This window comes from Helianthus annuus, chromosome 12, assembly GCF_002127325.2.
Source record: "Helianthus annuus cultivar XRQ/B chromosome 12, HanXRQr2.0-SUNRISE, whole genome shotgun sequence".
In the NCBI taxonomy this organism is placed as follows: Eukaryota; Viridiplantae; Streptophyta; class Magnoliopsida; order Asterales; family Asteraceae; genus Helianthus; species Helianthus annuus.
In genome coordinates, this window is record NC_035444.2 from 127,984,928 (window position 1) to 128,000,610 (window position 15,683).

The 15,683-nt window shown below is 37.4% G+C and overlaps 1 protein-coding gene across 1 annotated transcript; it reads right to left on the reverse strand.

The window, feature by feature from the left end:
* Window positions 1-8,899: 8,899 nt before the first annotated feature.
* Window positions 8,900-9,687, reverse strand: LOC110876858 (citrate-binding protein). Its single transcript, XM_022125018.2, has 2 exons — window positions 9,418-9,687; window positions 8,900-9,323 (listed from the first exon to the last, which is right to left on the reverse strand). The coding sequence occupies exons 1-2, from the start codon at window positions 9,685-9,687 to the stop codon at window positions 8,937-8,939; spliced, it is 657 nt and encodes a 218-aa protein (XP_021980710.1). The 3' UTR covers window positions 8,900-8,936.
* Window positions 9,688-15,683: the final 5,996 nt, after the last annotated feature.

Here is a 15,683-nt window from a genome sequence, read left to right on the forward strand (position 1 = left end):
ACTATACCCGGAACATAAAAATATTGCCAGAAATATTATTGGTATTTTTCTGAGCCAGTTAGGGTCCCTGATTACCCTAACACCCGCTTTATAACGCGTCTAACAACTAACGGGGTTAATCTCTAAACTTAACCAACTTAACTTAACTGAACTCTAACTGAACGATCGAGATCCAACCGGGTGACCCCACCCCCTTTGGGCCGGTTTGGTCCCTTTGTAACTAAGGGTACACCTTTTGATTATTTAATTAGATTTCGTGGATATCTAGACGACGTATAGCCGTTGGACGAAGGAGCATGATTTCTCTATAAAAACCCCCCAACACACAAGACTTCTCACACTTTCCAACCAACACCTTCACTCTCTCTCTTGCCCTCCTCTCCTCTCGGCCGTGACCACCCACCCCAATCCATCATATTTTCGGTTCTTGTCTTGCCATTCCAAGCTCATACAAGTGTTGGGGATCACGTACGAGGAAGCTTGAAGCAAGCGGAAGTTGAAGGACCACGTTCATTTGCTTTTATCCACGCCATTTTCGCCAAAGATCTTCCCTAGCCCCGAGCTAGAGGTATAACATTTAAAACTCGTTCTTGATCGTATCTAAAGTGGTTAAAAGGATTTTTAACGGTTAAAAGTCGGTAACCCATCTTTTGAATCTAAAAAGTCTACTAAAACTCGAATATTGTTGGTTAAAAGCATATAATGCGTGTAAAAGTCGTAGTATTCGAATATGTTGGTTGTAGAGACCCGATCTACGATGTGGTGGCTCTTATCATCGTTTAACCCGACTTTGTTAAGATCCCGAATCTTGACATACACTTGTTTCTTTTGTACAAGGGTTAAAAGGTGAAACTCCACCACACGAGAAGCATGAACTTGTGTAAAAGTGTTTTGACGTGAAAAATAGTATTTAAAACGAGCCGATCTACGTATGTACAAGTGGTACATTCGTAGAACCAAGTGTCGAGAAAATCATGTTTTATAAAAGTTGGATGACATGTTAATAAATATGATTTTTACAAACTACAAGTGTATAAACACTTGTGAAACGAAAGATCCGACAAAATAACAATTTTTACAAAAGTTGTCGGGAAGTTGTAAAGAATGATTTGTTCCAAAAACAGGGTTTTTGCAAGACTAAACTATTTTATACATAGATCCACTAAATATAAGGTGATCTACACAATAGTTTTAGAAAAACTACAAGTTCATGTAATAATGCGATTTTACATACTAGTCTACAAGTTTGAAGTGTTGAAACTTGTTTAATGTGTTGGAAATTGATTGGTTGATTTGAAGAAGTGTTGAAATGATTTTGTAAAAGAAAATGATACGCTTGATAGCGTGGCCACCTCCAGTTACAGGGGAAACTCTGGCGAAATTTTTCTAAAATCTAACACTTAGATTTATGTACAAGTGTTAGACTACTTTTGACATATTTTCAAATATATTTCGCCATGACTTTATTTACAAATATTCGGAGGTGGGGTTTTCACAAAAATAAACGTGATAAATATTTATTCAATAAATATATTTTTCACAACACTGTTTATGATTATTTTGTGAAAATGTATAAATATTATTTTTAGAGTAAAAATAATATTTACTAACTTTGTCGAACCCAAAATAATACAAACGCTTATACGACAAACATATAAGTTACAACGGTAATTACTATTACCATTTAATCGCCAAAACGTAACTTACGCATTATCCGGAAATATTCATAAATACGGATATTGTCAACATATTATTTTGGAAAGTATTATACGAAGAGAAAATATATTATTTTTGAGAAAAATAATTATATTTTGGAATGAGAAATAAAATATATTAAGTGAGACTTAATATTATAAGCACGCATGTATTAATTCCCCCATCCTTGGGAAGGAGATTTTCTACCAAGTATATACAAGAAACGGTTGTCTAACTGTTTCCCAAAATGTAAACTATAAAGCTAAGGCACGGCCATCCGTCTAATAGAATTAGCACATGTAGGTCGTTGCGCAGCAGTTGGATATTTGGATTACTTGATATTGTGACGCACTCACTGTGAGTTCATGTCCCCCTTTTCTCTTAACTGTTTTCAGTTTTATAAACTGCGGGGGTGAAATACATGTTACTATGATTATGAATACTTGATACATGGTATGGTTAGCATAAGGAGGTTTGTTACTCAGATCATGTGAGTGGGTAGGCACAACTTGAGGCCATTAATCCTCGTAGTAGGACCGAGGGACAGGAGCGGTAGATCTATCTGGGTGTAGCGAGCCCAGCCCCAGGTCCAGCATAACGGACCTCGGGGTGACTTAGTGCCCGACGCATAAATCCGCTAGGTTTGAGTCATCCCTACTTGCACTTCACACATATCAATGGCCTTGCAAACCATTGGTGATCTCTTTTTCCTTATTTGCTACATACCAGGTTTTTGATAAAGATAAAGGTTTGTTTGCTCACTTTCGCATGAACTCGCTCAACATTATTGTTGATTTTTCAACTTACATGTATTTCAGGAAACTAACGATCTGGCGCGGTATGGCTTGTTTTCCCGCTGCATTAGGCCCGAGGTCATCCAGGGTTCGAGGCTTGTGACTCTTTCCTGGACAAGTCACAGTCCTTGAATCATGTTTATGTTAAGTTTGCATTTGTAATGTTTAGACAAGTTATGGTTGTTGGGTGTTAACCCATTAAGACAATGTTTTACTATTTTATTTTTAATGGATGATCTTGCATATTTTTAATTCATATAGCTTGTTATGATTAAGCTATGGTATTAAGAAGTCACACCAAATCAACCACGCTTCCGCAAAGCCAGGGTGTGACAGAAGATTTGGAGAAAATGGAGCGATCCATGGAATTAAGGGATCTTAATGAAGAAGAAGAGTGGATAAAATTAGAATGTAAAAAGAGCCTAGAGGAGATTGGCTATAATAAAGCGAAAGACCTGAAGCAAAGGTCTAGGATCCGTTGGGCGATCAATGGAGATGACAACACGGCGTTTTTTCACGGAACCATTAATAGAAGGAAGGCGTCTAATTCAATTCAAGGTCTTATTGTGGATGGAAACTGGACACAAGAAGCTAAGAAGATCTAAAAAGAAGTCCTTTCTTTTTTTAGGAGTTTGTTCAACGAGCGGATGACAGCCAGACCTTTTCTTCGCTGCCAAGGGATCAAAAGAATAACAGGGGAAGAAGCTCGAGATATTAGTGGTCCTTTCACGGACAAAGAGATAAAGGAGGTTGTGTTTGCTTGCGGTTCGGATAGGGCCCCGGGTCCAGATGGAGTTAATTTCAGGTTCATTAAGAAGTGTTGGCATCTTTTTGAGCTTGATTTCAGGGAGGTTTTGAGATATTTTTTCGTGACTGGGAAGATCAATCAAGGGAGCGGTTCTTCTTTCTTTACGTTGATTCCGAAGACAAGGGACCCCACGAATCTTAAGAACTACCGCCCTATCAACCTTATTGGGGTTATCAGTAAGATGATATCTAAAATAACCGCCACCAGATTTAAAAGAGTTATCGGTAGGGTCATTTCTTCTTCTCAATTCGCTTTTGTTAAAGACAGGTACATTCTCGATAGCCCTTTTATGCTTAACGAGGTTATGTCATGGCTGAAACATAAAAAGAAAAAAGCTTTTTTGTTCAAAATCGATTTCGAGAAAGCTTACGACAACGTTAACTAGAAGTTTATTATCGATATTCTTGATCAAATGGGATTTTCGGCTAAATGGTGTTGGTGGATGGAGGGGATCCTTTCCTCTGCCAGGTCTGCGGTTTTAGTAAACGGCTCCCCCACCTTCGAATTTCAGTGTAAAAAAGGATTGAGACAGGGAGACCCCATATCTCCGTTTCTCTTCCTAATTGTTATAGAGATCCTGTCTTGCCTTATCTCGAATGCTTGCAATATGGGACTGTTTAAAGGAATTAAAACTCCTAAAGAAGGCCCGGTGATTTCGCATTTTATTTATGCGGACGATGCTCTTATTTTAGGGGAGTGGAGTGTCGATAACATTAAGACGATCGCACGAATCTTGAGGATCTTCTACATCTGTTCAGGTTTAAAAATCAATTTCCATAAGTCGAATATTTTTGGGCTAGGGGTTAGCGAAGAGGAAACGGAAAGTATGGCTAGTATTTTGGGTTGTAAGACGGGTTCTCTTCCTTTCTTGTATTTAGGGATTTCGGTTGGAGCAAACATGAACCGGATTAATAATTGGAGTCCGGTGGTGGATACGTTTCAAAATAGACTCTCTTCTTGGAAGGCCCATTCTCTTTCGATTGGAGGAAGGGCCACGTTAATCAAAGCGGTTCTCGAAAGTCTCCCGATTTACTATTTGTCTTTGTTCAAGGCTCCCGTTAAAGTTATGGAAAAATTAGAATCTATGATGAAAAGATTTCTTTGGGGTGGTAATGAAGAAATTAAGAAGAAGCATTGGGTGTCTTGGGATCGGGTGGCTCTCCCGAAAAAACTTGGGGGTTTGGGTTTATGCAAGAGTAATATATAAACATTTCTTTATTATCCAAATGGATTTGGAGACTCAAATCGGATAAAGGAAGTTTATGGAAATCGGTAATAGAGGCGCTTCACGGATCCGGTAGAAATTAGTCGTATTTACCTTTAAACTCCGCTTTTCCTGGAGTATCGTTAAAACGGAAGAATGCACTTTCATCAAAGGGAAAAAGATAAGTTCTTTCATTAAAAGTATTCCTGTTAACGGGAGGGATATAAAGTTTTGGTCTGAAAATTGGATCGGCGACAAACCTTTAATGTTTGTTTGGCCAAACTTGTTTGAAAGGAGACTGCAAAAAATTGTGTTGTTGCAGATAGGCTGAGTTTTTTTGGAGAATCAAATGATGCTGAGCTGGAGTTGGTCAAGTCCTTCGCTTTCAGATAGAGACAGGTCGGATCTGTGCAAACTTGTGGATTGCTGAAGGATTTTCGCTTATCAGAACAAGATGACAGATGGAGCTGGAGTGGGAACAAAGATGGTGGTCTTTCTACGGCTTCGATTCGAAAAATTATGGTTGAGGATAATGCTGCTTCATTCGAAAATGTCATGGGTTGGGTCTCGTGGGTTCCGGCGAAATGTAGTATTTTTTTCTGGAGAGCGCTTCAAAACAGGATTCCGACAAGGTCTGCTCTGATCAGTCGCAACATTAACATCAACGATACAAATTGTGGTTTCTGCGGGGATTACGACGAATGCATCGATCACGTTTTTACATGTTGCTCGACGGTGAAAAATGTTTGGCATCAGTTTAGCGAATGGTTTCGGCTCCCGGATATGTTAGCTTTCGGATTCCCTCAGAATATCACAACGTTTGTAACCTAAATAACGAGGAGAAGGCAGTGGTAAAAGGCATGATTATGATTAGTTGTTAGAGTATATGGAAGGCGAGGAACGAGAAGATCTTTTCAAACGGGTCAGGCAGGAGTGAAGACATAATGGGGGATATAAAGTCTATAGGTTTTCTTTGGTTAAGGAACAGATCGAAATATAAAGACATTTTATGGGTCGAATGGTGTAAATTCCCTTTGTACATATTGTAGTTTTTAGTGGGTAGGCCTAGTTTGGTCCGGCTTCGCTATTATTTATAAAAGTTACATTTCAAAAAAAAAATAAAAATTAGGCTACATGGTATGGGGACGTTCCTCCAAGGGAGGATGATCCTACAAAACTATTCTTGGGAGGATGGTCCTTCCCACAAAACTAGTGGAAATTGGAGGATGATCCTACCCCACCACTTTTTCATTTATATTTTTAATCTTCCACTTTTTTTTAACATTTAACAAATAAATTAAGAAAATATTTTCATTAATATTAAAAAACAATACATAAACTTTAAACGGGTTCGTGGGTTTAACTTGAAACTCACCCAAACCATTTAGACTAAACCCAAACCCGTAAATTTCCTGTCAGGTTCGTGTAAGAAATTCACACCCGAGTTTTTAACAAAAGAAATTATGAACGGCAAGTTAGTAACAACAAATGGGTTTGAACTTTTGCACAGATTTCGTCATTGCAAACACCTTCTTCGCGTCTCAGTTTACAGGTTTGAACTTTGAACCTCTTGTTTCATCAATCGTACACACGAACACAAACACAAAAACAAACACCTAATTGTGCATATGTAATTTATTGACTTGCATTGAGAATTGGGAAAATTTTGTCCTCACATGGACCGTCTCAAACGTCTAGGACCCGCCGCTGAGGACGACGGGGGGGGGGGGGGGGGGGCACGGTGTTTGGTTCGTCGCCGGTGCTGGAAGGGTGGGGGACGCTCCCCATACCGTCTAGCCTTATGACTATACTAAATATCCTTAGGACCAAGCATTCAATACATATCTGTAAATTTTGATACGAGCTGGTGTCATTATCATACACTTGTCGTAGGCATATACATCGTATTCGATAAAAGGCTGCTGTAAGGTTTTTTTTAAAAAAAAATTTTTTTTGATCTTTTTGATTTTTTTTTTTGATTTTTTTTAATCTTTTTGATTTTATTTATATATTTATTTATATTTTTAGCATATCATGCCCAAATCCATCTTGAGAAAAACCCATCTTGACCTAAGCCCATCCTTACCCATTTCTTAATAAAATCATCCTAAGGCCGTGGGGTATGGGGCTTGGGTTGGGGTAAAACGCCCAAGTCACCACCCCGGGTGGGCTTGGGTTGGGGCGTGGCCCCTTGGGGCTTGGCTTTCAAGCCGGGCGTGGGGTGGGGGAGCAAGGTGAGTTGGCGGATTGTCATTGGCCCATTAAAAGTAGCCGTTGGGCTAGCCGTTGCGGTAGCCGTTGGGGGCTACTTTAAAAAAAAATTCCTTTATAAATACTTACCACATTTAACATTTTTCTCACACAATATCAAACACATAAAACACAATATTGCCATGAGTTCTTCAAGTTATAGTGAATCGTCTTCATCATCTGACGATGGTGCGGAAATATTTCCACAATCGATCGTGGCGGTGGTGAAAGCTATCGTGGAAGACGAAGAAGATGAGGAAGAGACTCAACAACCTAAACGGAGGAGAAGGTACATCGCTTGTGAACGACACACCGCTAACGATTTGTTGGTAAGCGATTACTTCTCAGCGGAACCTAAGTATGATGAAAAAATGTTTAGGCGTCGTTTTCGTATGAGTAGAAACTTATTTTTAAGAATATCTAGAGATCTTGACGAGAAATATGATTATTTCCAACAAAAACCCGATGTAACCGGGCAATTAGGATTTAGTACGTGGCAAAAGGTCACGGCCGCACTTAGGCAGTTAGCGTACGACAATAGTTCGGACATTATGGATGACTATTTAAAAATGTCTGCACGTGTAGCTAGAGAAACTCTTCACAACTTTTGTTCGTGTATTCTAGAACTTTATAGGAAAAGATATTTGAGAAAGCCCTCCTTTAGTGACATGCAACAAATATTGGAACATCACGCTGATTATCATGGGCTACCCGGGTTGCTAGATAGTTTAGATTGTATGAAATAGCCCTGGGAACTTTGTCCTACCCAATGGCAAGGCGCTCACACTAGTGGATTTCACGGGGTGCCAGCCATCATGCTTGAAGCGGTTGCGTCCCAAGATCTTTGATATGGCATGCGTTCTTCGGTATGCCAGGTTCACATAATGATATTACCATCATAAACCACTCGCCTCTTTTCAATGATCGGGTAGATGGTATAGGACCCAAAGGAACTTTCTTTGTAAACGGGGTTGAGTACATGTACGGGTACTACCTAGTTGATGGGATTTACCCAGAGTGGGGGGTTTTCGTAAAATCGTTCACAAGACACGGTACCTCAGATCCAAAGAGATTAAAGTTTAACAGGGTCCAGATGGCTGCACGTAAAGACGTCGAGCGAGCATTCGGTGTTTTGAAGAAAAGGTGGCGAATATTGGCAATGTCTTGTCGACTATGGGACAAGGATCAGATTGGAAACGTGATGTACACATGTATCATTCTTCACAACATGATTTTGGAGGATGAAGGTAGAGCGGTCGTTACCTACTACGATGACGATGACCCCCAACCAGGTAACGTAACAGACGAAGATAAAGCGGCAAATGAATTTTTAATAAAGTCAAGGGATATACATCAGAACCTTCGAAGACGACGAAGAATGACTGTTTTTTATTTTGATAATTATTATGTATGTTTATGTATTTTTTTTTAAATATGTATGTTTATTTTTTATGTAGTTATTTTTTTATGTTTATGTATTTTTTTTTTTAAATATTGTTGATGTGGCTATGCCACCCGCCCAGCCACGCCCAACTCAAGCCCCAACCATACCCCTTGAAAATTTGGCTTTGGGTTGGGAATATTCAAGATCCACGTGTCACCAAATGCCCAACCCAATCCCCAACCCAAGCCCCACCATACCCCATGATCTAACCCATTACCCAAACCTGCCCAACGCACCCATATTGCCACCCCTAAAAAAAATATAATTACTGAGTGAATACCAATGGCGTCCGTCGGTAAACATAGCCAACCGGAGAATTGTTCACTGGTTACTTTGTCGTTAACGAGTCAAATTATGGTCGGAGAAAATATATCAGTCGGAGTATTATCTCACGACCAGTATACCAACAGAGCTTCACCGATAGATTCCTGTTGGTGATGACTTTCATCGACGGTTTTCTATTGAATCGTCCGCCGGTGAAGCTCATGTATATAAACTACGTTGTGTACGGGCATGATTCATTGATTTGTATTTGGACATATCACGCACGAATTAATTGTCGATGTACATAACTACATATATAATCTCTTTGTGCGTTTTTATAATGTGTAGGTGCCTTTACAAAGGAAAACAATCAGCCTACACACATGAAGATATATATGTTCGAAAACCACATAGATTTATTAATGTCATTGTGTCTGGAAATCATGACATGTATTGAAAGGATCCAAAAGTTAGTGACTATGCCTTTTTCAATACTTTGATATCCTTCCAGTGAGATTCCATATGGAAGGAAGCGTCTTGTTGCGAGTACACACCACACTTGAAATAATGAGATCTTCCTCCACGACCAGGACCATCATACTTAAGAACCCCGTCTATATAAACTTGTACGTTGTTGCCTTCCACATCATGTATAACATTCAAACGGAACCACTTGTCGTATATATTAGAAAAGATAACCGGATTCCGGTAATAGGTAAGTTTATTATGATCTACCCTAAGCATTGTGGTTGTAGCAGATGGAGGTTTTGACCCGAAAATTTGCATTATGCACACCCCAGAAGTCCCATGGTGCACGTATCCGTAAGCTTCAAATTGCCAAACACCCGACGAGTAATCATAACCCTTAAAAACAATATAAAAATGAAATTGTTAGTCTATATAGAACATAGATTTACATCATTTCATAAGGAAACCATATGGATGACTAAAAATTTACTTGAAATCGAATTTCTGTACGTGGGAGGGTTTTACTGTTTTTTGAGTGTGGTTTGTCGGTCTTGAGCACCCAAAGCTTGTGGACGCCATTAGAAAAGCTGTATCGTTGATTGAGCGGGACGTTGTATGGCTTTTGTATGTGGAAATTGGACTGATCGAGTGGTTGTGCTACAAAACCTGTTGTGGTATTGATAGGTCCACCTCCCATGGCTTTGTACACGAAGAGGAACACAAATGAAATGTAGGTCACCAAACATGTGCGAGAATTCATGTTTTCTTTAGATCTTTGTGTGCTTGTATGATTATGTTCGACTATATATAGAGTTAATACAAATAAAACAAAATTGTGAAGATTACAAAGTAAGTTAAGGTCATTGTCTGGTTTAGAAAGAATTTATTGAACCCTCTAACCAAAGTAGAAGGGAGAGATCATCACTAGGATCTCTAAGATTGAAGATGCATCAAATAAAATATACGTGACAAGCAAGAATCATATTAGTAAATAAAAAAATATAGCCATAAATGAGAACATCACCTTCCATGTTTGGTATGCAGGAATAAGAGGGGTAATGGAATGGATCATTACGATGGAATGAATAAAAGAGTGTTTGGTTGAACAATAGAATGGAATCACTCATTCCATAAGGCATTCCATTCCCTCAAAATCATTCCATCCAACACCCATGTTTTTTTTTTCCATTCCATCCCCTCTTGCACCATTTATCAACAACACCACAACCCACCACCTTCGCCACCACCCACCACCGACGCCATGGCCGCCTCCACCCGTAACCCGTCACCGCCTCGACAGCCACTGCCGCCGCCACCAACCAACACCACCGCCAACGCCACTTGCCTCTACCACCCACCACCAACCACCATCGCCGCCTCCACCTGCAACCCGTCACCGCCTCTACCGCCACCCCAACAGCCACCACCGCCGCCGTTGCCACCCACCGTCGCCACCAACCACCACCGACGCCAACGCCACTTGCCACCACCATCGTCGACGCCACAACCACCGCCACCCCAACGACCATCGCCACCGCCACCAACAACCACCGACGGTCGCTGCCACGGCCACCCCTGGTGGCCCCACCCGTCATCGCCGCCTCCACCACCACTCGCCGTCACCACCACCCATCGCCACCACCACCGCCACCTATAACCACCCACAATCACTACCATCGACCACCACCACTCACCGTTGTTTTTATGCATTCGTTTTTCTTAGCTACAAAACAATACACAATAATAAATAATTCATTCCATTCCCACACGGTAACCAAACAAGATATGGAATGGTAATGATCCATTGCATTCCTTCGTTCATTCCATTACCTCGTCCATTCTATTCACTCGTCCATTATATCACCTCATACCAAACAGATGTAGGACATGTTAACACTACGATAAAAACATAGATATGTTCTTTTAAACATGAGGTTATATTACACAATATATATTATCGAATCCTTTGAATGAAATTATATACTATAAATTTGGAACAATTCTTCGCATTGTTGTTTTTTATTGGCCAATTGGATTTTAACACCTCTAACTTTGAAGAATTGGCCGATAACACCCGCAACTAACACTTTGATCTGTAACACCCCAAACTTTTAATTTTGTTAGTCATTTCACCACTCAGTTAAAAAATGACTAACTTAGTTACTCTTCCATCCTACATGGCATCCTACGTGGAATATAATTGTAGATGTGGCACATTCATGGTATAAAACCCATGTTCTTCTTCGATTTTAACCCTGCACAAACAATTGGTAAACCCTAAATTGCTCATAAGGATGAATCGACCCAAATCCAAACCCTAATTAGCTCCCTAATTTGCTCATCACGAGATCAGAGCAAACCTTCAACTTATTGGCTGATCGGCATGTCTACTTCTTCCAACTCTTCATGTAATACAAACCGAATCCCTAAAATATTCAAGGTGGACATGGATGGGAAGTTGTATTATCATCACGAGATCAGAGCTGTTATTCGCGTAGCAGGAAGGAGAAGTGTTCGATGTGGTGCTGAATTTTACGGTTGCTCACAATGGCCGGTATGTCCTGTGTATCCATGTGTATTGAATTTAACTTGTTTTTGAAGTTTGTATGATGGTTTTAAGAAACCATAGTAAATAAAAGGGAATATTTCACAGAATAGTAAACAAGTTTTAAAAGTGTTCCAATCAAGTCACTTATAAAAATTTTTGTTCTAATTAGGTCATTGAAGTTTTATTTATGTTCTAATCCTATATTATTTACCTGAATAGCAGGTAAACTATTCTATGTGGCATTTATATAGGTTTTCATCACTTAAAAACTCAAAGAATTCTTGTCATGCTACCATGGCTTCTCTTAAAGGAACCCATGAATCATTCAGTATACGACTATTTTGTGGAAATCTAAGCAATAAAATACAAAAAATAAAAATAAATAACCAAACTAAAATCAAGAAAACAATGGAAACAAAAATGACTAGTGAATTGGAACTAAAATAGAGGATGCAAATTAAGAGATTCAAGAAAAAAGGAGGTTTGTGAAATTCATGACTGACCTCCAGTTTCATTTTATCTTTGCTATGAAACCTTCTGACGACATTGACGCGATACTTCAGTTTCTAGGAATAAAATCTTTCAAGATAGACTATGTTTACACATGGTTACAAAAATTTATAAAGGAAGGATTTGTTGTTTTCTAATCCAATGCAGTCGCCTATAAACAGCTAAAGCCACCACCCTTCTTAAAAGTTTGTTTGTATTATTTAATTGTTGTCTTTCTTCAAGATTTAAAAAAAATGCAATTTTAGTTTTTTTTTGTATTTTTAATAAAAGTATCGCAAATTATTTAAAAAAGATAATTGAATTTTTTTAATCCATGTTGACGCTTGTAAGCTATGTCATCATATATTTTTTTAAAATCTAAATAAATGATATGTAGGATATGTGACCTTCTATTTAGGTAAAATATCTAGAATTAGAACATAAATTAAACTTTAGTGACCTGATTGGAACAAAAAAAATTATGATTGACCTGATTGGAACACTCCTGAAACTTGGTTACTATTTAACAAAGTAACTCCTAAATAAAAAATAAACATCACTTTTGTTTTTTATAAAGTTGTGCCCTTAGCTTTAGCATGAAGAGTTTTTTTTTTTTTTAATTAATTTTTCACTTTGATGCCTCATACTTTTCATCTTTTTGCAGGTTTTTCGTTTTACGTTTCATTCTATATTTTGCAAGTCAATACGCCGCAACGTACGTGTGGGGTTCAACGTTTTTTCGTCAATTTTTTCCCATTTGACAGGCCCGTCGCAACACGCCTATTTTTCCCTGTTTGGCAAGTTCGTCGCAACGCACGGTTCCTAGACCATCTTAGTTATTTTATGTGTTTTCGTTTCGGTCTAATTTCTTCACATTAACACGCCACAACGGGCATACATGGTTCAAAGATTTAACTTTGCTTTTCGTTCGATGTTATTTTTTTCTTTTTAATTTATTTTATTTTTACGAGCTTTTTTGGGGTTAGTAGTCACCGACGGTGGTGTAGCATTGGTGCAACTTGGCATGGTTTTACGCCCCCTTCCGCAACGCGGGGATGGTTTAATACTAGTTTGGTTAAATTAACAATTGATTATATAAGGCGTCTTTCAGGATTACATTAGATACTTTAACAGGATTATATTAACCAAGTATAACAGTGATATTTTTATCATTTTTTTGTTTAGGATCCAATTTATACTGAATTTTGTCTCAAAACTTCATGACAAATTTTATTGGTGCATGCCAAATTAAACGATCGTTATTATCTACATTTATGTGGGATATATAGGTTAAAAACCTATAGAATTCAATATCTGTTTTTCATGGTTATAATTTTATTAAATGTTTCTTAATATATCTTCTGTACATGGTTAATAAAAAAAATAATATCCATTTAAATAAAGGTTAATTTGTAATCAACTAGTATCGAAACCCACGCTTCACAGCAGGGTTGTAGGAGAGTGCTAAAAAAGATGTATTTGTTACATTATATATTGATGGGTTATTATGGATCGCACAAACTTTAATTTAAACGACGGTAATAATAAGCTATCAACATGGTTAAGTAAATATTTCTAGAGTTAAAAGTTAGCTTTAACTATAGTTAGGTAAATGAAAAATAATTAAATTTGTTACCTGTTATATTAAAGGATTAATATAGACCATGTGAGCTTTAATTTATACGACGGCAAAAATAACATAATGAAATAAACATGTCTCGAATTAAAAGTTAACTTTAATTATAATAAGTTATGTAAATAATAAGTAAAATAAAAAAAGAATTAAACTTATAAAAAAGATAAAAGAATAAATATTTGTTAAAATGAAAATATTAATTTTATTAAACTTTAAGGATAATATGATAATTCTATTAAAGTTCGTGGATCGAATGTAAATCTTTTATATAAAAAGAATTATTATTAAAGTTACATATAATAAATCATTAATGTTTAAACGTAAATCATTTATTAATACAACAATAAGGAGTCAAAAGTCCAAGGTAAAAGAAATTTATTAATAATGTTTGAAGTAAAAAAAAGACTAATAAAATATAATATTACTGTTTACAATTCAAATTATTGTTATATTGAACTAGGTTTTAAGAAGTTCATCGAGTTGCAGTGAATTTCTTTTGTTATTTAGTCTGTGTTTACATGTGTATTGAAATCATTATGAGCGTGTTGCGAACGGAACTGCTGACAAGAATAAAAAGAAAATGTAGAAGAAAACACTAAAAGATAACCGAAAGAAAATCAACCAAAAAGTTGTATGGTAACGATGTTGTTCGTATGAAACCCGTGGTCAGAGATGAGCAAATAGTTCTGGGTACCGGTACCAAATTTGCCGAACCGAGAGTCTGAAATACCAATTTGGTACCGACTTTTGGCATTCCTGGTACCGGTTCACTACCGTTTTTTACCTTCATATATCGGTACCATAACCGGTATTTTCGGTATCAGTACCGTTTCTGTATCGGCTGGGACCGAGTTCATCCCTACCCCTGAAACAAACAAAAAAAAAATAGTTGTACGATACCGTTGTTCGTACGGTAACCGTTATCAGGGATGAGCAAATGGGATCGGGTAGCAGCACTGAATTTCCCGAACCAAAAGATTTCCAATATCAATTCAGCACCAACTTTTGGTGTTTTCTGTATTAGTGCCGGTTTTTACCTTCATGTACTGATACCGAACAGGACCGTCCCTGTATTTTCGATATCAGTACTGGTTCGATATCGGTTGACACCAAGTTTTTCCCAACCTCTGATATTATAAAAAAGGATTAAAGTTAAAAAGTAAAGAAAATAACTATTATTATGGTATAAAAATAATAAAAGTATTAAAAAACTATATATTATTATGATATTAATAAAAGGATTAAAGTTAAAAAAATAAATAAAATAACTATTATTATAGTATAAAAATAATAAAAGTATTAAAAAAACTATATATTATTATAATATTAGAATCACTATTCATTTCAATTCGTTTATTAATATATAGTAAAGTAATATATAGATAAAATTGTAGAGATCAACCTTTATGTTATACCCAAACTGTACTTCGTATCTTTCACTATGAAATCGACAAAAACCAACCTTTATGTTCATATTTTGCTATAGGGTCAACCTTTTCCACTAAGATAGTCTAAAAAGTCAGTTAAACACCCCTCACATGCTTTTCATGTGAGGGCATTATTGTCATTTCATTCTAAACAAGATAACAAACGAGGTTAATGGGACCCAACATCACTAATTTCATCCTCAACCTCTACCACCTACCATCTACCGAGGCAATTCTACCCACGCCGACGACCACCACCAACAACTTGTTTTGCCAGCAACACTTCATATCCCCCTTTTATAAGTCTTTTGCCTTCCACGTCAACAAACGTAGCCATATCGTACTATCGTGGAGAAATCAGACAAGGAGACCATGAAACTCCGGCAGAACCTGCAACCAAGACAAAATCATGATTTCAGGTCTTATGTGGTTCATTTCTGACGAACCTGAAAACCAATGTCTATGTAAATTACCAGAATCAAAAACTTTGTTACTTCGACATATGTGTTGTGACAACTGGCACTTTTCCATGTATTCCGTACAATATGAACAGTAATTAGTACTTTATGACTGTGCATGATTGAACAATGAAATTAATGATTTTCTGATTTCTTTCAAAGACATACAAATACATTACATGTTGCATGATTGCTTAT

What these genes read in the sequence shown, in the direction of transcription:
- LOC110876858 (XM_022125018.2), bottom strand. Translation starts at nt 9,687, where the DNA reads ATGAATTCTCGCACATGTTTGGTGACCTACATTTCATTTGTGTTCCTC. An exon ending in GTACAGAAATTCGATTTCAA is followed by an intron (nt 9,324 to 9,417) that starts GTAAATTTTTAG and finishes ATTGTTTTTAAG; the next exon opens with GGTTATGATTACTCGTCGGG.